Here is a 22,756-nt window from a genome sequence, read left to right as displayed (position 1 = left end):
TCTTGGGGCTAGTGGAATCAAGGGATATGGGGAGAAGGCAGGCACGGGTTATTGATTGGGGATGATCAGCCATGATCACAATGAATGGCGGAGCTGGCTCGAAGGGCTGAATGGCTTCCTCCTGCACCTATTTTCTATGTTTCTTAGCTATTCATCTCTGCTTTAAAAATCCAATGGCTTGGCCTCCACAGCTGTCTGTGGCAAATAATTCCAGATTCACCACCCTCTGGCTAAAGAAATTCCTTCTCATCTCCATTCTAAAGATACATCCTTTTATTGTAAGACTGAGCACTTTGGTTCTAGACTCTCCCATTACTGGAAACATCCTATTCTAGCTCTCCCATTTCCCAACAATCCCCTCCAGCACCATTTGGAATCTGCTTCCATGATACCGTGGTAGTGCATTTTAAACCATAACCAGTTAGTGTGGAAAAGTAATCTCTTTCAAGTTTTGTACGTGGGACGTATCTGAGTTTTTTGAAGATGTGACCAAAAAGGTTGATGAGGGTAGAGCTGTAGATGTACATATGGACTTCAGCAAAGCATTTGACAAGGTTCCGCACAGTAGGCTGCTCTGGAAGGTTAGATTGCATGGGATCCAAGGAGAAATAGCTGAATGGATAGAAAATTGGCTTCATGGAATGAAGCAAAGGGTGATGGTGGAAGGTTTCTTCTCAGACTGGAGGCCTGTGACTCGTGTGCCTCAGGGTTTGGTGCTGGGCCCGTTACTGTTTGTCATCTATATCAATAATTTGGATGAGAACATATATGGCAAGATTAGCAAATTTGCTGATGATATAAAAGTTAGGTGGCTTTACAGATAGTGAAGATGGTTGTTTAGGTTTATTACTGTCACGTGTACCGAGGTACAGTGAAAAGCTTTGTGTTGAAAAATTGCAGCAGGATCTTGATCGATAGACCCAAGTGGGCTGAGGAACGCTTGATGGAATTTAATACATAGAAATATGAGGTGTTGCATTTTGGGAAGTCAACTATGGGCAGGACCTACACAGTGAATGGTAGGGGTCTGTGTTGTCGAGCAGAGGGATCTCGGGGTGCAGGTGCATGGTTCCTTGAAGGTGGAGTCGCAGGTAGATAGGGTGGCCAAAAAGACTTTTGGCACTTTGGCCATCATCAGTCACATTATTGAGCATAGATCATGCTGCATTCATTCACCAGCGTGGCTTTTGGATGTGGGAGGAGACCAGAGCAAGGGGGGAACTCACATGATCATGGGGAAGAACTTAGCTGAGGAAATGGAAATTGACGTGTTGAATAACTGAAACCAAATTTCAGGGGTAACTGTGCATGCATAACTTACTATCTGACTAGCTGCACCAGAGGAAGCCATTCAGCCCACCCATGCTAGCTCACTGCTGAGAAAAACAAATTGAACTCCAACATCTTCAGCATGATTAGATCCGATATTGAGTTAAGGGGAAAGAATGGACTAAAATCATTATTACAAAAGCCACCCTGCTTAGTTTAGAGATACAGCTTGGAAACAGGTCCTTCAGCCCAACCAGTCCACGCCAACTAATCGTTCTATTATCCCACCCTCGCATCCAATACACCAGGGGCAATTTACAGAAGCCAATGACCTATAACCCTGCACATCTTTGGAATATGGGAGTAAACCGGAGGAACCCCACCAGATCACAGAGAGAACGTACAATCTCTGCACAGGCAGCCCCTGTAGTCAGGATCGAACCGGGGTCTCTGGCGCTGTGCCACCCTTTTCCTGCTTTATAAGTTCAGGTCCAAAATAATCAATTCTTCTGGATATACCAGACAAAATATACAGTGACCATATTAAAATATATAACTAATAACAATGTACAGGTCAGCTTTATTTGGTATAACATTTAACCGGCAATTCCAACACACCTATATCAAGCAAAACCATATAAACATTCCATGTAGATCCCATGAATTATTTAAAAATTGTAATGCCCAAAAAGATTAATATTTTCAGAAGCTCTGTGGGGAAATGAACAGAAACTTTATTTCACATGTTTAAGAAGGAACTGCAGATGCTGGAAAATCAAAGGTAGACAAAAGTGCTGGAGAAACTCAGCGGGTGCGGCAGCATCTATGGAGCGAAGGAGATAGGCAACGTTTTGGGCCGAATCTTATTTCCTTCACTCCATAGATGCTGCCGCACCCGCTGAGTTTCTCTAGCACTTTTGTCTAACTTTATTTCACAGTAACCTTTGGTACAGTTCGATAAGCAATTTCAAAATGAAAATCTAGAGGCCAAGATTGACTGGCAATTAATTCTAAAAGGGTTGACGGTGGATATGCAATGGAAGACATTTAAAGACTGCATGGATGAACTACAAACATTGTTCATCCCAGTTTGGCAAAAGAATAAATCAGGGAAGGTAGTGCATCCGTGGATAACAAGGGAAATCAGGGATAGTATCAAAGCGAAGGATGATGCGTACAAATTAGCCAGAAAAAGCAGCATACCGGAGGACTGGGAGAAATTCAGAGACCAGCAGAGGAGGACAAAGGGCTTAATTAGGAAAGGGAAAATAGATTATGAAAGAAAACTGGCAGGGAACATAAAAACTGACTGCAAAAGTTTTTATAGATATGTGAAAAGAAAGAGATTAGTTAAAACAAATGTAGGTCCCTTGCAGTCAGAAACAGGTGAGTTGATCATGGGGAACAAGGATATGGCGGACCAATTGAATAACTACTTTGGTTCCATCTTCACTAAGGAAGACATAAATAATCTGCCAGAAATAGCAGGGGACCGTGGGTCAAAGGAGTTGGAGGAATTGAGTGAAATGCAGGTTAGCCGGGAAGTGGTGTTGGGTAAATTGAATGGATTAAAGGCCGATAAATCCCCAGGGCCAGATAGGCTGCATCCCAGAGTTCTTAAGGAAGTAGCTCCAGAAATAGTGGATGCATTAGTAATAATCTTTCAAAACTCTTTAGATTCTGGAGTAGTTCCTGAGGATTGGCGGGTAGCAAACGTAACCCCACTTTTTAAGAAGGGAGGGAGAGAGAAAACGGGGAATTACAGACCAGTTAGTCTAACATCGGTAGTGGGGAAACTGCTAGAGTCAGTTATTAAAGATGGGATAGCAGCACATTTGGAAAGTGGTGAAATCATTGGACAAAGTCAGCATGGATTTACAAAAGGTAACTCGTGTCTGACGAATCTTATAGAATTCTTCGAGGATGTAACTAGTAGCGTGGATAGGGGAGAACCAGTGGATGTGGTGTATCTGGACTTCCAGAAGGCTTTCGACAAGGTCCCACATAAGAGATTAGTATACAAACTTAAAGCACACGGCATTGGGGGTTCAGTATTGATGTGGATAGAGAACTGGCTGGCAAACAGGAAGCAAAGAGTAGGAGTAAACGGGTCCTTTTCACAATGGCAGGCAGTGACTAGTGGGGTACCGCAAGGCTCAGTGCTGGGACCCCAGCTATTTACAATATATATTAATGATCTGGATGAGGGAATTGAAGGCAATATCTCCAAGTTTGCGGATGACACTAAGCTGGGGGGCAGGGTTAGCTGTGAGGAGGATGCTTGGAGACTGCTAGGTGACTTGGATAGGCTGGGTGAGTGGGCAAATGTTTGGCTGATGCAGTATAATGTGGATAAATGTGAGGTTATCCATTTTGGTGGCAAAAACAGGAAAGCAGACTATTATCTAAATGGTGGCCGATTAGGAAAAGGGGAGATGCAGCGAGACCTGGGTGTCACGGTACACCAGTCATTGAAAGTAGGCATGCAGGTGCAGCAGGCAGTGAAGAAAGCGAATGGTATGTTAGCTTTCATAGCAAAAGGATTTGAGTATAGGAGCAGGGAGGTTCTACTGCAGTTGTACAGGGTCTTGGTGAGACCACACCTGGAGTATTGCGTACAGTTTTGGTCTCCAAATCTGAGGAAGGACATTATTGCCATAGAGGGAGTGCAGAGAAGGTTCACCAGACTGATTCCTGGGATGTCAGGACTGTCTTATGAAGAAAGACTGGATAGACTTGGTTTATACTCTCTAGAATTTAGGAGATTGAGAGGGGATCTTATAGAAACTTACAAAATTCTTAAGGGGTTGGACAGGCTAGATGCAGGAAGATTGCTCCCGATGTTGGGGAAGTCCAGGACAAGGGGTCACAGCTTAAGGATAAGGGGGAAATCCTTTAAAACCGAGATGAGAAGAACTTTTTTCACACAGAGAGTGGTGAATCTCTGGAACTCTCTGCCACAGAGGGTAGTCGAGGCCAGTTCATTGGCTATATTTAAGAGGGAGTTAGATGTGGCCCTTGTGGCTAAGGGGATCAGAGGGTATGGAGAGAAGGCAGGTACGGGATACTGAGTTGGATGATCAGCCATGATCATATTGAATGGCGGTGCAGGCTCGAAGGGCCGAATGGCCTACTCCTGCACCTAATTTCTATGTTTCTAATCAACGACATTTGTTATATAAGATAGTCTGATGTTGATGTAACTGTTATGACAAAACTAATCAGTCCAAAGTAACACCAATCAACTATTCAAGGAAAGTCTGCAGGCTAAATCATTTATTGTTTTCCGAACTTAAGTTATACACAAGTCCAACAATTACATTACATCACCACAAACTACTCCACCATCGTGACAGGGTGCTTCAGAATCGGGTGCTTCACTAAACTGTATGTAATGTTGGGTGCGGTGTTGCTTTATAAAGTTTACAACGTTCACAAACATTCGTTTTTAAAAAGTTTTAATTCACTCTGTTCCATAAAGAAAGCTGGTTCCATGAAGAAAGAAGTGAGCTACAGCGTTTACAGTCCATCTTACCATGGTCCATATAATTCTCGATTAGAAATAACATTGATTGCAAATAGATTAATATCTACTTCATCCAAAAAAGAAAATTTAACCAGAGCAACCTCTGCATCCGCAGTGTGTGCATTCAATGATCCTCCCCTGTAAGGAAAAAAATATTTTATTAAAAAAAGTATGAATGGTATTCACGGTTAAACTCCTTACATCCCATGCATTTGTTGTGCACCCAGTATCATCTACCCAAAACCCACCTCTATGTAACATACCTTGGCAACATCTTAAGGTAGGGGTCAGTTCCACAAATCTCAAGTTAGGATTATTTCATAGTGTGTTTTGTTTTTGCAGAATGCATAAGAACTCTCATGTTAATTGAAGAAGGGTCTCAACCCGAAACGTTGCCTATTTCCTTCGCTCCATAGATGCTGCCTCACCCGCTGAGTTTCTCCAGCATTTTTGTCCACGCTCATGTTAATAGATATATAACTTGGAAAGACTGGAAAGTTTTACTGTTAAAAGGAACTTTCAGTCATTCTAGCAGGAAAATCAGAACAAATCTTAAAGATATGGTCTCCTTTCATCGATTTATTACGTATAATATGGTCCAACATAACTCTGGTAATTAACCGTTTCAGAACTGGGTGTGGGGTGTGGAAAGTTATGAAGTAGGTATATCCCTTTTCTATTCTGTTCTGTTTCTTCTTTTCCCTTTTTTCTTCTTCTTTTCTCTTTTTTTTGTTTGCATTTTTTTTTTTTTTATATATATTCCTTTTTTTTTTTGCTTTTCAATTCTGGGCTTATCTTTTTTTCTACATCTCTATGGGCTCTTTCTTTCTATCTATCCACAAACTACCAATTGTTAACTTTTGGGGCCGACACATCACTATCTTCCTTAATCTCTTCTTCTTTCTTCTATTCTTGCGGCTATTATTTTTATATTGTTAAATTTATAACAAGAAGTTGTACACAAAATGTATTATATTATATACTATGGTTTATACGACTGTACATTCCTTCTGATTTAAATTTTTTTTTTAAAAAAGGAACTTTCAGGGCGGCACGGTGGCGCTGAGGTAGAGTTATTGCCTCGCAGCGGCAGTAGGCTCGGTTTCGATCTTGACTACGAGTGCTGTTCGGAGATTGTAAGTTCTCCACCTGACCACGTGGGTTTTCTCCGAGATTCCAAAGACGTTCAGGTTTGTAGGTTAATTGGCTTGGTATAAGTAAAAAATTATCCCTAGTGTATGTAGGATGATGCTAGTGTACGGGGATTTGCTGGTCGGTGCGGACTCGGTGGACCGGATGTGCCAGTTTCCGCACCGTATCACTAAACTAAACTAAAGCTGGAAACTCACCACCTCGAGTTTGCTTTTGGGGACTCGGCAGATGCAGTTTGTTCCAAAGTTGGTGTCTCGGGTTTGAATACAACGAAGACAGCACAGATTTTCATAGCCTTGCTTCTTCCACTTAGCAATCAGATTCTTGTCAGCGTATCCCTCCCTTATGCAATAATCATAGAGCTCTAGAATAAAAGGTTAGAATGTTATAATGCCACCATTTATAGGTAGACAAAAGTGCTGGAGAAACTCAGCGGGTGCAGCAGCATCTATGGAGCGAAGGAAATAGGCAACGGAATAGGAAATAGGCAACGTTTCGGGCCGAAACCCTTCTTCAGACGGGGTTCAGCCCGAAACGTTGCCTATTTCCTTCGCTCCATAGATGCTGCTGCACCCGCTGAGTTTCTCCAGCACTTTTGTCTACCTTTGATTTTCCAGCATCTGCAGTTCCTTCTTAAACACCATTTTAGAACAGCCATCTTATACCAATACACAGAGAAATCAAGTCACATGCAGAAAAACTGAAAATAATCACAACTTTGCACTGCCATTTAATTACCCCAAATCACACATCCCAGACACAGTGGGAATAAATGTCAAGCATGTTAGCCTGTTATTCCCTCTTCTTCTTCTTCTATGTGGTGTTTTTTGGCGGTTGGCAAACAACTTTTTTGGTGCATTACCGCCACCAACTGGTATGGAGTGTGGATCAAACAACACCATTACATATACTAATACCTATATCCTTCCGAACAAATTGGTTACCCTAAGAAAATGCAACAGGATTTGATAGCACTTATATGAACTTCCTTGCAAAATATCTACCAAATCAAATTGTATTCTTTCTTTTCTGAACTGCTCACTCATCCGTTCTCTCTCCTCCTCATACCTCTCACAATGTACAATGACATGCTCTATTGTCTCTTCTTGCCCACAGTATTCACATCTACCTGTATTATGCTTGCCTATTATAAAAAGTGTACTGTTCAGACCAGTGTGTCCAAATCTAATTCTTGAGATTACTATCTCCTCTTTTCTGTTTTTTCCTGCACATCTCATTTCTCCCACTTTCCTCTGGACTCTGTAGAACCACCGTCCTTTCCGCTCTTCATCCCATTGCTTTTGCCATCTTTCCTTCAGTCTTTGCTTAATAATGTCTTTGATTTCAGTTTTACCTATGTTAATACTTAAATCAATTTTACTTCTTTTTGCTACCTCTTTTGCTACCTTATCTGCCATTTCGTTTCCTCTAATGCCAATTTGTGCTGGTACCCATAAAAATATGACTGTAAGCCCCATCATTTGAATTCTGAATAGTGTTTGTTGTATTTCAATCAAAATGTCTGGTCTACTGTCTGAATGGCTGTGCTGTAAACTCTTTATTGCTAAACCTGAATCTGAGCAAATAACTCTGTTATTCCCTCTTCACAGGGCAGGGCATTTATGGCCAGTCAAATGCCTCTCCACTTTGCAAGCTGGTTAAAACTTCATCACCTTCCTCACAATTACCAATTAAAAATCATCAAGGGTGTCGTCCACCAATAATCCACTTACTTTTTTTCATCAAAAAGAACAGAATCGTTGTCACTTTCTTTGAGCCAATATTCATCTTACACTGTAAATCTCTATGAGGTCAGCCCTTACTAACTCTCCATAGGCAAGTAGCCATAGGTAACAAATGCCCACATTCAAGAATCTGTTTATTTAATATAAGCTTCACAAAATCCTAAAATGTAACTTGCCAGTTTAAGGCAGATATGGTAAAATCATTTAGGCTGGAGCATGTCTCGGCAACAGTGGGAGTGTGATGGATACGAGACTAGTCAGCAAAGACATTACAGGACTTCTCTTCTGCAAAAGGCCAAATTAATATTTTTATTATAAAGTATATTACGATGTTTCTGTGCGGGAATAAATTAGAACACAGTAAAAATTAACTTTCTTTCCAACAATTTAACCATCTATAACATTATGAAGAATGTATGAAACAGATTCTATAGAACAATTTCGCTTTTAGAGACACAAAGAATTTATTTTTTAACAAGCAGACCTCCGGTGGTTTGTACATTTGATAGGAATTTATGTACACAGGTATAATTAGAAAACATGTAAGCTGTGAAAAATGTAATATATTTAATATTTGTACCTCTACTTATCGCCTTTCTCTTGTAGAATAGGTCAAATATGTATCGTGTGCGTTGATGGTGGAGTCTGAAGATGGGCCACAATGATTCCACCTTCCTCTTTCCTTCATGGGGCTCTGTCTCAGCTGCAAGAAATGTCAAGTTAGTTCAGCGGAAATTTAAGTTCCAAGATTAAACATTTCTTTGTTTCAACAAATAGTTCTCAAAGGTAGTTGTAATGCACAAGATATCGACATGAATATAGAGTCTGTAGCTTTTTTCGGGTATGCACCAGTGTCCTCAGCTGAGGTTAGAAAGAAGTTTTTCACAAGCGAAGCATATTCTGTCTGAGAGACGGCATAGTTTAACACCAGATAATTTGAAAAAAAAGGGCTAATAATTATGTGTAAACTGCCAACTTTGGTCATTTAATGGAGTATACCTTTATATTATCATTTTTAACCATATTTTGGTGGCGGAATGCCTTTTTTGTCAATAAATGCCCTTACCGGGCCTTTTTGTAATTTTATTATGCATTTTTGCCTGCCTATTTCAGGGTTTTTTAGTGCCTATAATCCTGGCTCTAGTCAGTACATATAATAATTAAACACACTAGAGATCGCAGAAGCTGGAATCTTGAGCAAGAAAAAAAACAAAGTGCTGCATCAGGAAAATGTGGATGTAACATTTTAGTTCAGAACCGTTCTTTCATACTGATTGTAAGGGGAGGGGGGTGGTGAGGGTGGGGGTGGGGGTGAAGATGGTGAGGGTGGGGATGAAGGTGGGGTTGGTGAGGGTGGGGGATGGTGAGGGTGGGGATGGGGATGGTGAGGGTGAGGTTGGTGAGGGTGGGGATGGTGAGGGTGGGGATGAAGGTGGGGTTGGTGAGGGTGAGGGTGAGGGTGGGTGAGGGTGATGGGGAGGGTGGGGATGGGGATGGTGAGGGTGGGGTTGGTTGAGGGTGGGGATGGGTGTTGGTGAGGGTGGGGTTGAGTGAGGGTGGTGTTGGTGAGGGTGAGGGTGGGGTTGGTGAGGGTGGGGTTGGTGAGGGTGGTGTTGGTGAGGGTGAGGGTTGGTGAGGGTGAGGGTGGGGTTGGTGAGGGTGGGGTTGGTGAGGGTGAGGGTGGGATGGTGAGGGTGGGAGATGGTGCGGGTGAGGGTGGGGGCCTTGGGGATTGGCGTGAGGGTGAGGGGCAGGGTGAGGGTGAGGGTGGGGAGGGTGAGGGTGGTGCGGGTGGGGATGGTGCGGGTGGGGAGGGTGAGGGTGGGGAGGGTGAGGGTGGGAGATGAGGGTAGGGTGAGGGTGGGAGGGTGAGGGTTGGGGTTGGTGAGGGTGGGGTTGGTGAGGGTGAGGGTGGGGATGGGGATGGTGAGGGTGGGGGTGAGGGTGGGGAGGGTGAGGGTGGGGATGAGGGTGAGGGTGGGGAGGGTGAGGGTGGGGTTGGTGAGGGTGGGGTTGGTGAGGGTGAGGGTGGGGATGGTGAGGGTGAGGGTGGGGTTGGTGAGGGTGAGGGTGGGGTTGGTGAGGGTGGGGATGGGGATGGTGAGGGTGAGGGTGGTGAGGGTGGGGATGGTGAGGGTGGGATTGGTGAGGGTGAGGGTGGGGAGGGTGGGGATGGTGAGGGTGGGGATGGTGAGGGTGGGGATGGGGAGGGTGGGGATGGGGAGGGTGAGGGTGGTGAGGGTGGGGATGGTGAGGGTGGGATTGGTGAGGGTGAGGGTGGGGTTGGTGAGGGTGAGGGTGTGGATGGTGAGGGTGGGGGTGAGGGTGGTGAGGGTGTGGATGGTGAGGGTGTGGATGGTGAGGGTGAGGCTGACGCTGGAGACTGAGGGTCCCCACCCGCCCAGCCACCGCCTCCACAGACGCTGCCGGGCCCGCAGTTCCAGCAGCATCTTCTGCCCGGACCCACTTGTAATGGCGGCCACCTCATCGCCGAGCCGCGCCGTCCCTCTCTCCCCCTTCCGCTGTCTCCCACTCACCCTCCCTCATCTTCTGGTCCAGCTCGTCCAGGGTGGGCTCGATGAGTTCCCAGCCGTCGGGCGGCGGCTTGCGGCTCCGTTTCACCTTCGGCATCGCTGCGGCTTCTTCTCCCTCTTCCTCTTCCTCTTCCTCTCCCTCTCAGGCCCAGCGTCGCGCAGATCACACGTCACCGGCCTGCAGAGGGCAGCTGCTATAAGATCTTTGGCTGCAACAAGAATGCACAACACACCGGAACAACACGGGTTATAACATATAAGTTAAGGTAAGTAACCAGGAGATGCAAATTCTGGCGTGTGCCAAAGATAATACAGCCCTTTGACCCAACTGACCCACACTTGTCCCATATGTCACAATAAACTGGAAGAATAAAGGCTATAATATATAATATCATGCAAGCAACCAGGAGATACAAATTCTGGCGTGTGCCAAAGATAATACAGCCCTTTGACCAAACTGGCCCACACTTGTCCCATATGTCACATCTACAATACACAATAAACTGGAAGAATAAAGGCTATAATATATAATATCATGCAAATAACCAGGAGATGCAGATGCTGGTGTATGCCAAAGACAGACACAAAGTGTCATAGAGTCATACAGCGTGGAAACAGGTCCTTCAGCCCAGCTTGCCCACACTGACCAACATGTCCCATCAACAATGCACAATAAACTGGAAGAATAAAGTTTATAACATATAATATAATTAATGTAAAATAATAACAAGGAGATTCAGATACTGGTGTATACCAAAGATGCACACATCATTTCATAGAGTGATAAAGCAAGGAAACAGGCCCTTTGACCCAACTTGCCCACACCGACCAACATGTCCCATCTAGACTAGTCCCTCCACCCACATTTGGCCCATATCGCTCTAAACCTGTCCCATCCATGCACCTACTTGCTGGAGGAACTCAGCGGGTGCAGCAGCATCTATGGAGCGAAGGAAATAGGCGACGTTTCGGGCCGAAACCCTTCTTCAGACGTTTCGGCCCGAAACGTCGCCTATTTCCTTCGCTCCATAGATGCTGCTGCACCCGCTGAGTTCCTCCAGCAAGTTTGTGTACCTTCGATATTCCAGCATCTGCAGTTCCCTTTTGAACACCATCCATGCACCTGTCCAACTGTTTCTTAAATGTGCTTAAAACTTTGTTTTTTAATGTTAAAAAGTCACAGCAGCGTGTTCATATGCCCACCATTCTTTGTGTAAAAAAAATCTTGAAAAAAGAAAGTTGCCCCTCAGGTTCCTATTAATTTTTTCTCCCTTCACCTTGAACCTATGTCCTGTCGTTCTTGATTCTCTTACTCTGGGCAAAAGACTGCACATTTACCTTATCTATTCCTCTCATGATCTTATACACCTCTATAAGATCACCCCTTATCCTCCTGTGCTCCAAGAAATAAAGTCCTATTCTGCTCAACCTCTCCCCATAGCTCAGGTTCTCAAGTCCTGGCAACATCCTTGTAAATCTTCACTGCATCCTTTCCAGCTTAACAACGTCTTTCCTATAACAGGGTGACCAAAACTGAGCATTATACTCGAAGTGTGGCCTCACCAATGTCTTGTGCAACTTTAACATGACCTCCCAACTTCTACACTCAATACCTTGACCAATCAAGGCAAATGTGCCGAAAACCTTCTTGACCATCCTATCTACCCATGACGTAACTCTCGAGGAACTATGTACCTGCACTCCGAGACCCTTCTGCTCTACAACACTCCCCAGAGCCATGCCATTCACTGCCTAGGTCCTGCACTGGTTTGACCTCCCAAAATGCGACGCCTCGCACATCTCTATATTAAACCCCATTAATCATTCCTCTGTCCACCTGCCCAACCATTCAGGATCCTGCTGCAATTTCGAACAACCATCTTTGCTATCGACCACACCACCCACTTTAGTCACATCAGCAAATTGCTGGAGTAACTCACCGGGTCAGGCAGCATCTCTGAAGGCGAGAAAAGACCAGGACCAATCAGGACCAGGTAGGTCATTTGTTGGCTAGGAGTGGTCTTTTTTCGTGTCCAGCTCTTCACTTCTCTCCCCACCCCTACTTTCAGTCTGAAGGGTCCCAACCCAAAACGTCACCAATCCTTTTACTCCAGAGATGTTGCCTGACCCACTGAGTTACTCCGCACTTTGTGTCTATCTTTAGTAAAAAAACCATCATCTGCAGATCTTTGTTTCTAGATAACCTCTTCTGCACCCTCTGCAGATTAGTGTTTAAGTGAGAAAGTTTCAAGAGTATTTGCTTGTCATATGTACCAACAATGGAACAGTGAAATTCTTCCTTACTAATTGAGACATAGCTTTAAAATTATGATTTCACACAGCATCGTGGTCAGCAACAAGGTGTGATACATTTTTAGAACCAATGTTTGGGTATAAGAATATTTGCAAATCCCTATTCATGCCATTGAATTTTGATAGCCAAAGAAAATAAATTATCTGATGTGGTACTTTGTTCTGTCAGCAGATGGTAGCATTGCCACAGCAATATGCAGCAATTTTGTACATTCCAGACAACATGTCAAGGCCATATACCAAATCAAAAATAACAAGGCCTCAAGAGAAATCCTTCCAGGGACCAAAGCAATCCTTCCAGGTTAGACATAGGTTTACGTGCACCTCCTCTAATCTCATCTACTGCATCAGGTGTTTCCAATGTGGCCTCTTGTACATTCTGTACAGACTCTGCTTCGCCCAATACTTGTGCTCAGTCCACCAAGGCCTACTGCTTCTCCCTGTTGATAACCATTTTAACTTCCAGACTGGCCTTTCTGTCTTGGGCCTCCGCTCCCCCATTGCCAGAGAGAAGCCGCACGGCAGGTACTAACTCGTTATATTCTGCTTGGGTAGCTTACAGACCAATAGTATGAGCATTGAATTCTCCAATTTTAGGTGACCTCTAACACTACCTCTCCCCTTTCTCCCTCACACACACCCACCTTTCCCTACCACCCCTTGGGCCTCACCTGGATTCATACCTGTTTCTCCCGTCCCCCTCTCACTCCATCTACATTCCTTCTCTGGCTTCGAGAATCCGCAGCCCTTCAATCCTTTTGTCTCACACCATCTGTTTTCTTATCTCTGGCCTTTGTCCAACCATCTATTCAGTTCCGTTTGCTTTATTGTCGTGTGTACTGAGGTACAGTGAAAAGCTTTTTGTTGCGTGGTATCCAGTCAGCAGAAAGACAATACATGATTACAATCGAGCCATTTACAGTGTTCAGATGCATGATAAGGGAATGACGTTTAGTGCAAGGTCTGAACAAGGATAGTCCGAGGGTCACCAATGATAGTAGTTCAGGACTGCTCTCTAGTTGTTGGTAGGATAGTTCAGTTGCCCCATAACAGCTGTGAAGGTACTGTCCCTGAATCTGGAGGTGTGCGTTTTCACACTTCTATACCTTTTGTCCAATGGGAGAGGGGAGAAGAGTGAGTGACCGGGGTGCGACTCATCCTTGATTATGCTGGTGGCCTTGCTGAGGCAGTGTGAAGTGTGAATGGAGTCAGTGGAAGGGAGGTTGGTTTGTGCGATGGTCTGGGCTGCGTCCACAATTCGCTGCAATTTCTTGCAGTCTTGGATGGAGCTGTTCCCAAACCAAGCTGTGATGCATCCTGATAAAATGCTTTCTATGGTGCATCTGTAGACGTTGGTGAGAGCTTTAGGGGACATGCCAAACTTCCTAAGCCTTCTAAGGAAGTAGAAGCGTTGGTGTGCTTTCTTAACTTTGTTTGAGTCTGAACAAGGACCCCCCCCCCCCCCCCCTAAAACATTGTCCATTTGCCAGATACTGCTTGGCCTGCTGAGTTACTCCAGCACTTTGTTTTTTGCACTTGATGTTCTGCAGAAAATAAAGTTCAGAAATTCATAAACCAATTATCTTTTATCAGTCTGAGACAAACAGCATGCAACAACAGTGTTAACATCAAGGCTCCAGTTTGGAGTAATCTTTTGAAGGAAACTTTGCAAGATTCTTTAGTAATCTCCCTTTCAAAAAGAATCCAACATTTCTTGTTTTTTTTAACTGAAACATCAAACGCCTATTTTCTCGGAATTGCCATCACTAAGTAAACGCCATCTTAATTTTAAATAACAATTACACAAATCACTTAATGACATGATGTAGAGTGGTGGCTTGTCTGTTTGTTCTCAAGGTTGTCTCATGGGAATACCCAGTCACAGGTTCAGCATTGAAAGACAATGGGAGGGAACGACACAACATATTGATGAGCGAGTCATCTCAGACTCCATTGAGGACCAGACTATAACCACAATGCAGTAATCAGCACACAAAATGTGTAGGAAAGAACAGCAGATACTGGTTTAATTTGTGGTAATTAGCACAACTGTGGGACCTGCATTCTGACATGACATGATGGTACTAAGAACAGAATATAAAACCTACACTGAAATAAAACTAATTATGTATTTTAAGTTAAGAAAGACAGGCTCGTTAGCTGCAAACTATTAGTTTAGTTTAGTTTAGAGATACAGTGTGGAAATGGGACCTTCGGCCCACTGAGTCCGTGCTGACCAGTGATCCCCGTACACTAACGCTATCCTACACACTAGGGACAATTTACAATCTTTACCAAAGCCAATTAACTCACAAACGTGCACGTGTTTGGAATGTGGAAAGAAACAGGAGCACCCGGGGAAAGCCCGCGCGGTCACAGGGAGAACGTACAAACTACGTTTTCTTCTAAAACTGCTGCTATGATCTAAGTAATTGTCACGAGAATTTGTTTATCTTAGTGTGGTCGATGTATAAATGGGGAGTCTTGTTAAGGCTGAGGGGCACTTTTTTTACATAAAGGGTGGTAGGTATGTGGAATGAGGCAGGTACCATCACAATGTTTAAAAAACATTTGGACAGGTACATTTGGACTAAGATAGGTTTAGAGGGATTTGGACCAAACACAGGGAGGTGGTGTAAATGGAGCATGTTGGTCAGGTTGGGCAAGTTGCGCAGGAGGGCCTGTTGTTTCCATGTTGTTTAACTCTATGTTTCACTAAGAAAGGCATGAGACTCGTTCCACTCGCGACACTTGTGTACTGCCTAGATGAGGTGTACTATATGATTTTACCGCGTTGTATGCAAAACAAAGCATTTCACTGTACTTAGTTACATGTGACAACAAAGTATCATCGAATCCTTGAATCGTTGAATCATTCTTCAGTCTTAAGAAGGGTCTCGACCCGAAACATGACCCATTCCTCTCCAGAGAAGCTGACTGCCCCGCTGAGTTACTCCAGCATTTTGTGTCTACTTTCGTTGAATCATTGAACTGTTCTTTCTCATTCAGTGATCGAAATCCTCAAAATACTCTTGCATCATCACAACAAACCAAAGAAAATGCTGGAACTTTGAATAGCAAGACACGGCACTTGTCGAAAATGCCAAAACAAAATGAAACGCTGTAAACATCCTGCAGATCAGGCAGCATCTGTGGAGGGAGAAAAACCAAATGCAGGTGGATGACTTGACTTTAGAAATGAAACAGAAAATGTTAGAAATACTCAGTAGGTTAGGCAGCATCTGTGGAAAGAAAAGCTGAATAAATGATTCAACTTAAAGAACCTTCATCAGTAAAATAAAAAAATTAAAGAGCGAGAGAAACTCAGTGCAGCATCTGCGGAGGGAATGGACAGGTGATGTTACGGGTTGGAACCCTTATCTCGGTCTGAAAAAGGGTCCTGACTCGAAATGTCAACTGCAATTTCTTATCAAAGAACAAATGTAGTTGGTCAAAAGCTATTTGTACTGGCAATGGTACAATGAAATTCTTACTTTCTGCAGCTTTTCCAGCCCATCAATGTAATAGCACACAAATAAATATCTAATAATCAACAATACAATAAATAAATAATGAATAATACTAGGTAACCAGACCATAATAGTGCAAAACTGAAGTAAGTTGTGGAAGCAAAACAAAATCCGTAATAGATCATAGTTGCTGAGATAGGGTTGTGGTTAGGGTTGTGCAGTGTGGTTCAAGAGACTGATGGTTGCTGGAAAGAAACTGTTCTTGAGCCTGGAGGTCACAGTTCTTGCACTCCTGTACTCTCATCCCGATGGTAGCAGCAAGATGAGAGCGTGGCCAAGATGCAGTGTGCCTTTGATGACGTTAGATGACTTTTTGAGCAGTGCTTCCTGTAGATCCTTTCAATGGCGGGAAAATTAATATTAATACCCATGACAGACTGGGTATTGCTTTCTGCAGCCTCCTTTTTTGGGGGCGTTCAGGGGTGTTGGGGAAGTATCCTCCATATATTGCTTAGTATTTATTTCTCACACATTAATAAAACAAATTACCCGCTCTATATAACTTTGATTTTTTTTGGAGTTGCTGTGAATAATGTAACTGCTCCATTTCATACATAACAACAGTGACTACAATTGAAGCTCCTTGGCTCTAAAGAACTATTGCCCCATGTGTGTAGGACAGGAACAGTGTACAGATCGGTGGGCGGCGTGGACTCGGTGGGCCAAAGGGCCTGTTTCCACAAGGAGAACTAAAAATAAGAACAAAGGCATTACAGCACCGCAGTTGGCTATTCGGCCCATCAGTCCATGTTGTGCTATCAACAGCAGCAGAGGTAATTTCAAAGGATTCAATAGGCTGCATGAACTGCATGGAGTAGAATATTCTTGGCAGCAACCATCTAATTGGCACACACAGTGACACTTAAAAATATTAGAACACAACTAACAGATGGCATGAACATTATCAGCAATAATACCAAATGCATCTTATACATCAAGCATAACTTTGAAATTTGTAAGATAATATCCCAATGAAAATCTAAATATTAGAACAATAACACACAGTCCAGAAGTCATTTTTCAATCACTTGTTTAAAATTCAAAGCTATGTCTTCCGAACTAATATTTAATCTTTTTTTTAGTTTACACAACAAGAATCAGTTCTTTTCATGCAGTTTTTTATATGCATTATTAAATCCAAGGTTAACATAATGTTGAGTATTTTAAAAGCTTCAAAGAAAATTCCCTACCATGTAAAAAAAATTTGCTTATATCTGTAATGCCTTATCATTTTGTAACAATTTTACTTTGAAATTAAAACATTTTATTTAAATGATATCTCAGTATGTATTGTAATCACAAATCACATTTATTTAATGTTCCTAACGCTTGTAAGTTTTTAAAAAGGAATGCCAAATTCATAGAAACCCATACTAAATATAAACTCTAATACTTTAATTCTACCTTTTCGAGTTGATCTTTTAAATGGTTAACTACAGATATCTGGAACATCCAGTTTGTGACCTGAAATATTAATATTGATTCTGTTGCATGACCTGCTGAGTTTTTCCACCATTTATGTTTCTATTTTAGTTTGGAGCACTTGAATTTATTTTGTAAAATTTACTGGAAAGTTCAGGACTTAATTTTCAACTTATCCTGATCATATCTTAACCCAGAATTTAGAATGTTAATGAAATCGGTGACTCAGGAATTATGTTTAAATCCCTATGGGGTTTTTTTTTTAAAGAAAATCGACACATATTTAAGTTGTTTCTCTCTTTCTACATTGCAATATTCAATTTAGTGGAGCATTGAAATGAAATGATGTAGATTTAAACAAATTAAAGCCTGTAGGTTAAACATATGTGAAGTTCTTTGATGACGTTCTCATTGTTTTAGTGTTCCTCAAACAAGGTAGTTCCTAGGTAATTATTGAAAAAATTGGGGTGCCTGAAAAGGAAAAGCTTACTTGGTTCTTGGTTTCTTGGTCCTCCAAAATATTCCAAATGGAATTTAAACTGAAATTATATAGCTCTTAGCTAAGATCACATCCTCCATCACAATCCCTTGGCACATAAATCCACGTTTGGTACAATCAGGTTTACTGTACATAGAACATCATATGTTAGATTGACCGAATGGCCTTCTTTCTTTGAATAGACTTCATTTCAATGAACTGCTCAATAAAAAAATCTTGGAAGAAAAGTACTATTTCAACACACCAAAACACATGGGAGAATGTTTCAAAAAGAAAGTCATCTAAAGTGAATCGCAGGGCAATAACTGCAATTCCCTGCGATGCACTTTTTGTTACTTTCTTTTCGCAAAATCATTTTCCCATGTGTGTGTTGAAAAAGTACTTTTCTTTCAAGATTTGCTTTTATTCATGTTTTGAGCTGATTGATACAAGAAAACCAGGGTTCTGATTACAATAGACAATAGGTGCAGGAGTATGGCCATTCGGCCCTTCGAGCCAGCACCGCCATTCAATGTGATCATGGCTGATCATCCCCAGGTATTCCAGATTACCCTGGAATATCATCTTTAGAGGGATTAAAGCGATTAGTTTCTATAACCAGTCTTTACTAAACCTTCACTGGTGTGGCCTTTATGGCTGATGTTCATTCTCCACTGAAGAGTTCAACACCTGGAATCTTGCCTAACCATTGACCTGTCCTGATTTTTCTGAGGTATAAATTAATGAATTTTCAAATGAGGCTGTTGTTAAATGGTCCAGCTATCACATAGACACAGGAAGCATGATATAACTAGAACCATGTAAACTGTCTCAACAGTTTAATGTCATTTTAAGCCGCAACCTCTTTTGAGACTTTGTAAAGCTAAAATGACTTGAAGCAGCGTGGTCCATTGCATTAGATTGGCTTCTTATGGGAAGATGCTTCTACATAACCAACTATAGGGCTGGCATGGGGTTTTACAAGAGCTAGCATGTACACAGTGCCTGTCATATTTATAATGAGATTACATTTGCTTAATGTAATTGATAAAATGCCATTGATACATGGCGATCCACTTCTGAGTAGCCAGCTGGGGTATAATGCTACTGAACACGTTTTGCAGATGTCAGTTTAGATTACAAATGGTGGAGATTGTAAACTTGCCATAGACTCTTTCATTTAAATTTCTGAATGTGTAAGTAAAAAAACATACTGAAGTGAGGACTGCAATACAACCTGACTTTACACTACTTGTGTCCGAGAGAGGCAAATAGAACTTATTGATCTTCCGTAAATCTGATCAGCATGAGGCAAGAAGGTTATTAGAGTCAATTTTGGCTTGTAAAGCTTTTGGCTTTGCTGACTATATCGAAGGCCATTGTGAGATCAACAAAGACACAGGAAACACAAAGTTTTGTTCTCAAAACCTTTTATGAATGTCTTACAGGAAAGACCCCGGTGGTAACACTGTCATCTTTGAATCCACACTGCCTATCAGTGTGGATTCAGAATTTTTCAGCATATGCTCATTGAAATAACAAAATAATCCTAGCAAGTATCTTCTCTGCAAAGACAGGTAGAGGAGTCTTGCACACATACCTATTGTTCTTGTGTTTAAATAAATGGCTAATGAGTCTTTTAATTTTGAGGAATTCATCATTTTTTGTCACATCAGCCAGTAAAGCACAGAAATTTTGCCTGCTTGTGTCTGTAAAACTTTATCTATCTCACCAGATATAGCATCTAACCCTGATACTTTACCACTGATAGGTGTGAACATTTCGTTTTTGGACTACAGCAAGGTATACTGGATTAAATCAAGAATCACTTGATCTATCGCCTCATGTTTTCACTGCAATCAGCAGCTTCTTAGCATAGATAGACTGTTATATCGATGAGGATAGTTCAACAACTTCTATTTATGTAGCCCTGTTGACATATAATTGAATATGTCAGTCCCACTGCTGATATTTCTCTGTCTTCTTGAATAGTGAACCTTTTGCTGAATCCATCATGAAGGACATTGGCAATCCTAGTTGTGGAGACACACATGTCAAAGCCTTGCGCATGAATGTCTTCTGCTTGGACACACTTTTGGCCTGCAGATCGATCAACTTGAACTGGCCTCAGATACCAGAGATAACTGCAGTAAAGCAAGTAAAAAGTATTCCCCTCACCTCCATTTAGGTATGTTACAATACTTACCTTCAGCGGCGCTGCAATTCTGCCTCTGGCCGTGTGCGTGATTTTGGCGCGTTTGAGGGGGGAGGGGGGGGGTTAAAACGGGGTTTTTTTCCGACCTGGTCCTGAATTATATTTTGTTGGAGTGCAAGATGTTGCTAAAGAATCGTTCCGACGGCCGTTTTGTGTGTTTTAAAAAAAAATTCGCCCAACAAGTTAATCGCTGGAATGATTTTAAAATCAGCTTCTGAAGCCGTCAATGCCGACAACGGGCTGGATTTTATGTAGGAGACAGGTAAAAGAAAGTAGTTTATTTTTATGTATAAAAGTGTTTCTTAAGATGTATTTAATTCACATTTTAAGTTGTGAAACGGTGATTTTTTCCGTGTGGGGGTATCTGCCGATATGGGGGTATAAATTCACCGCAACCTCAACATTCCAAATGGTCCCATTCCAGAAAATCCCACTCGCAAGCTGATTTAAATGGCCATTAATTTACAGGTATTAAACATTAAATTCCTTCCATTATAAACCCATGACAATGAGATTTAAAAATTATGTTATATTGTGAATTCTTGTGTGAATGTTATTTGGACACTTAGGCTATTTAAAAATGTTAATCTATTCTTAAGAAATGGATAGATGTTTAGATCTAGTAATTGAATTTTGTAATTAGCTACAATTAGGTAACTAACTAATTATATGCTTTAATTTCAAGTCATCTAATTAAGATTGTTTCATATTTGTTTCAGAATGCTTCAATCTAAAATAACTGAAAATTTCTTTCAGTTCTCTTAAATTTTAAGAAAGTTATGGGCTTTAAAATGTTCTCGATCACAGCTTTTGTGTTAAGTCAATGAAAAAGCAAGATGCCAATTTCCAAGTATGAAAATGGCCATAACCTTTTTAATACTGAAGATATGAAAGTGAATTAGGTGTCAAATTAAACTTCTTTTTATGCTTTATCTGATGGGATAAATTAAAGACTTGATTTTTAAAATCTCAACATTTTGTAACATTGCTACTCCATTCTATCCTCCTCGTCTCCATCCTACCCTCCTCATCTCCATCCTACTCTCCTCGTCTCCATCCTACCCTCCTCATCTCCATCCTACTCTCCTCACCTCTATTCTATATATACTCACCTCCATCTTTCAATCCGCCCCATCTACATTTTACCCTCCTCACCTCCGTGCTGATCCCCCTCGCCTCACCTGTTTAGGACGGTGATAACCATTGGTGTCTGGGCATCCTCAGACTCCGGAGACTCCATGGACCGGTTGCCATGGCGACGCGCCCCGGAAGCGCTCGGCAGCTGACCCGGAAGCGCCGGCGGCGGGCAGGTGGAAGGCGCTAAATACGAAGGCGGATTGGAACGGAGGGCGACGTTCGGCGGGTGCGGGGGGGTTGGGGGGGGGCAAACCTGAGGGGTGGGGCGATAGGGAGGAGCTTAGGCGAAGGGGAAAGGAGTATTCGGTGTGGGGGGCGTGTGTGAGGAAAGGGGAGAGAGAGTGAGTGTGGACGGCGGGCCCGGGAGCACAGGCCAGGCCAGACCCAACACGCCTCAGCACCCACTCCCCCGGCCCCCCCACACTCTGCACCGCGGAGGGGCATGACAGCCGCCCTGGGGAGCCCGAACTGCCGCCATCTTCGGGTTACAAGGGAACTGCACTCTCCTACCTCCAGCCGTGCTTCCCGTTAAATAATTGTTTTTCGTCCAACTGAAGGTAAGCCAGAGAACACGCAGAGGAGCCAGGCAGCATCTGTGGAGGGAATGGGTCAAGCAGCATCTGTGGAGGGAATGGGTCAATCAGCATCTGTGGAGGGAATGGGTCAATCAGCATCTGTGGGGGGATGGGTCAAGCAGCATCTGTGGGGGGGATGGGTCAAGCAGCATCTGTGGAGGGAATGGGTCAAGCAGCATCTGTGGAGGGAATGGGTCAAGCAGCATCTGTGGGGGGATGGGTCAAGCAGCATCTGTGGGGGGGGATGGGTCAAGCAGCATCTGTGGGGGGCATGGGTCAAGCAGCATCTGTGGGGGGGATGGGTCAAGCAGCATCTGTGGAGGGAAAGGGTCAAGCAGCATCTATGGAGGGAATGGGTCAAGCAGCATCTGTGGGGGGGATGGGTCAAGCAGCATCTGGGGGGGATGGGTCAAGCAGCATCGTGGGGGAATGGGTCAAGCAGCATCTGTGGGGGGATGGGTCAAGCAGCATCTGTGGGGGGATGGGTCAAGCAGCATCTGGGGGGGATGGGTCAAGCAGCATCTGGGGGGGAATGGGTCAAGCAGCATCTGTGGAGGGAATCGGTCAAGCAGCATCTGTGGGGGGGGGGGTCAAGCAGCATCTGTGGGGGGGGGTGGGGTGGGTCAAGCAGCATCTGTGAGGGGGGAATGGACAGGAGACGTGCCATTTTAAATGTTGACCCTATAATGTAAACGGTTGATTACTTACTAGAATATAACAATCAGCAGAATTTGTTCTGTTTTGTAGTAAATGCCTACTATGTTCTGTTGTGCTGAAGCAAAGCAAGAATGTCATTGTCCTATCAGGGACACATGACAATAAACTCTCTTGAATCTACTTTGACTGGAAGGTTTAGGGCA

The 22,756-nt window shown here is 43.0% G+C and overlaps 2 protein-coding genes across 5 annotated transcripts in view; one reads left to right on the top strand and one right to left on the bottom strand.

Annotated features, from left to right (window-relative positions):
• Window positions 1-4,528: 4,528 nt before the first annotated feature.
• bud31 (BUD31 homolog) lies at window positions 4,529-10,417 on the bottom strand. Its single transcript, XM_033041087.1, has 4 exons — window positions 10,230-10,417; window positions 8,273-8,395; window positions 6,145-6,311; window positions 4,529-4,933 (listed from the first exon to the last, which is right to left on the bottom strand). Exons 1-4 carry the CDS (start codon window positions 10,321-10,323, stop codon window positions 4,883-4,885), a joined length of 435 nt encoding a protein of 144 aa, XP_032896978.1. The 5' UTR covers window positions 10,324-10,417; the 3' UTR covers window positions 4,529-4,882.
• Window positions 10,418-21,528: 11,111 nt separating this feature from the next.
• LOC116985951 overlaps window positions 21,529-22,756 on the top strand; it is a 42,356-nt gene continuing 41,128 nt past the window's right edge. For 2 of the 4 annotated variants that reach the window (XM_033041086.1, XM_033041083.1), the window contains exon 1: window positions 21,581-21,878. The gene's annotated coding sequence lies outside the window, so the exon portion shown is untranslated. Of the gene's footprint in view, window positions 21,548-21,580; window positions 21,879-22,756 lie in introns of those variants that run through there. The other 2 variants (XM_033041084.1, XM_033041085.1) reach the window with 2 other exon arrangements.

This window comes from Amblyraja radiata, chromosome 22 (genome assembly GCF_010909765.2).
Source record: "Amblyraja radiata isolate CabotCenter1 chromosome 22, sAmbRad1.1.pri, whole genome shotgun sequence".
NCBI classification, from domain to species: domain Eukaryota; kingdom Metazoa; phylum Chordata; class Chondrichthyes; order Rajiformes; family Rajidae; genus Amblyraja; species Amblyraja radiata.
This window is presented reverse-complemented; position numbering and strand designations above follow the sequence as displayed.

What these genes read in the sequence shown, in the direction of transcription:
- bud31 (XM_033041087.1), bottom strand. Translation starts at nt 10,323, where the DNA reads ATGCCGAAGGTGAAACGGAGCCGCAAGCCGCCGCCCGACGGCTGGGAA. An exon ending in GAGAAAGGCGATAAGTAGAG is followed by an intron (nt 6,312 to 8,272) that starts GTACAAATATTA and finishes CTTTTATTCTAG; the next exon opens with AGCTCTATGATTATTGCATA. An exon ending in CCAAAAGCAAACTCGAGGTG is followed by an intron (nt 4,934 to 6,144) that starts GTGAGTTTCCAG and finishes TTTTCCTTACAG; the next exon opens with GGGAGGATCATTGAATGCAC.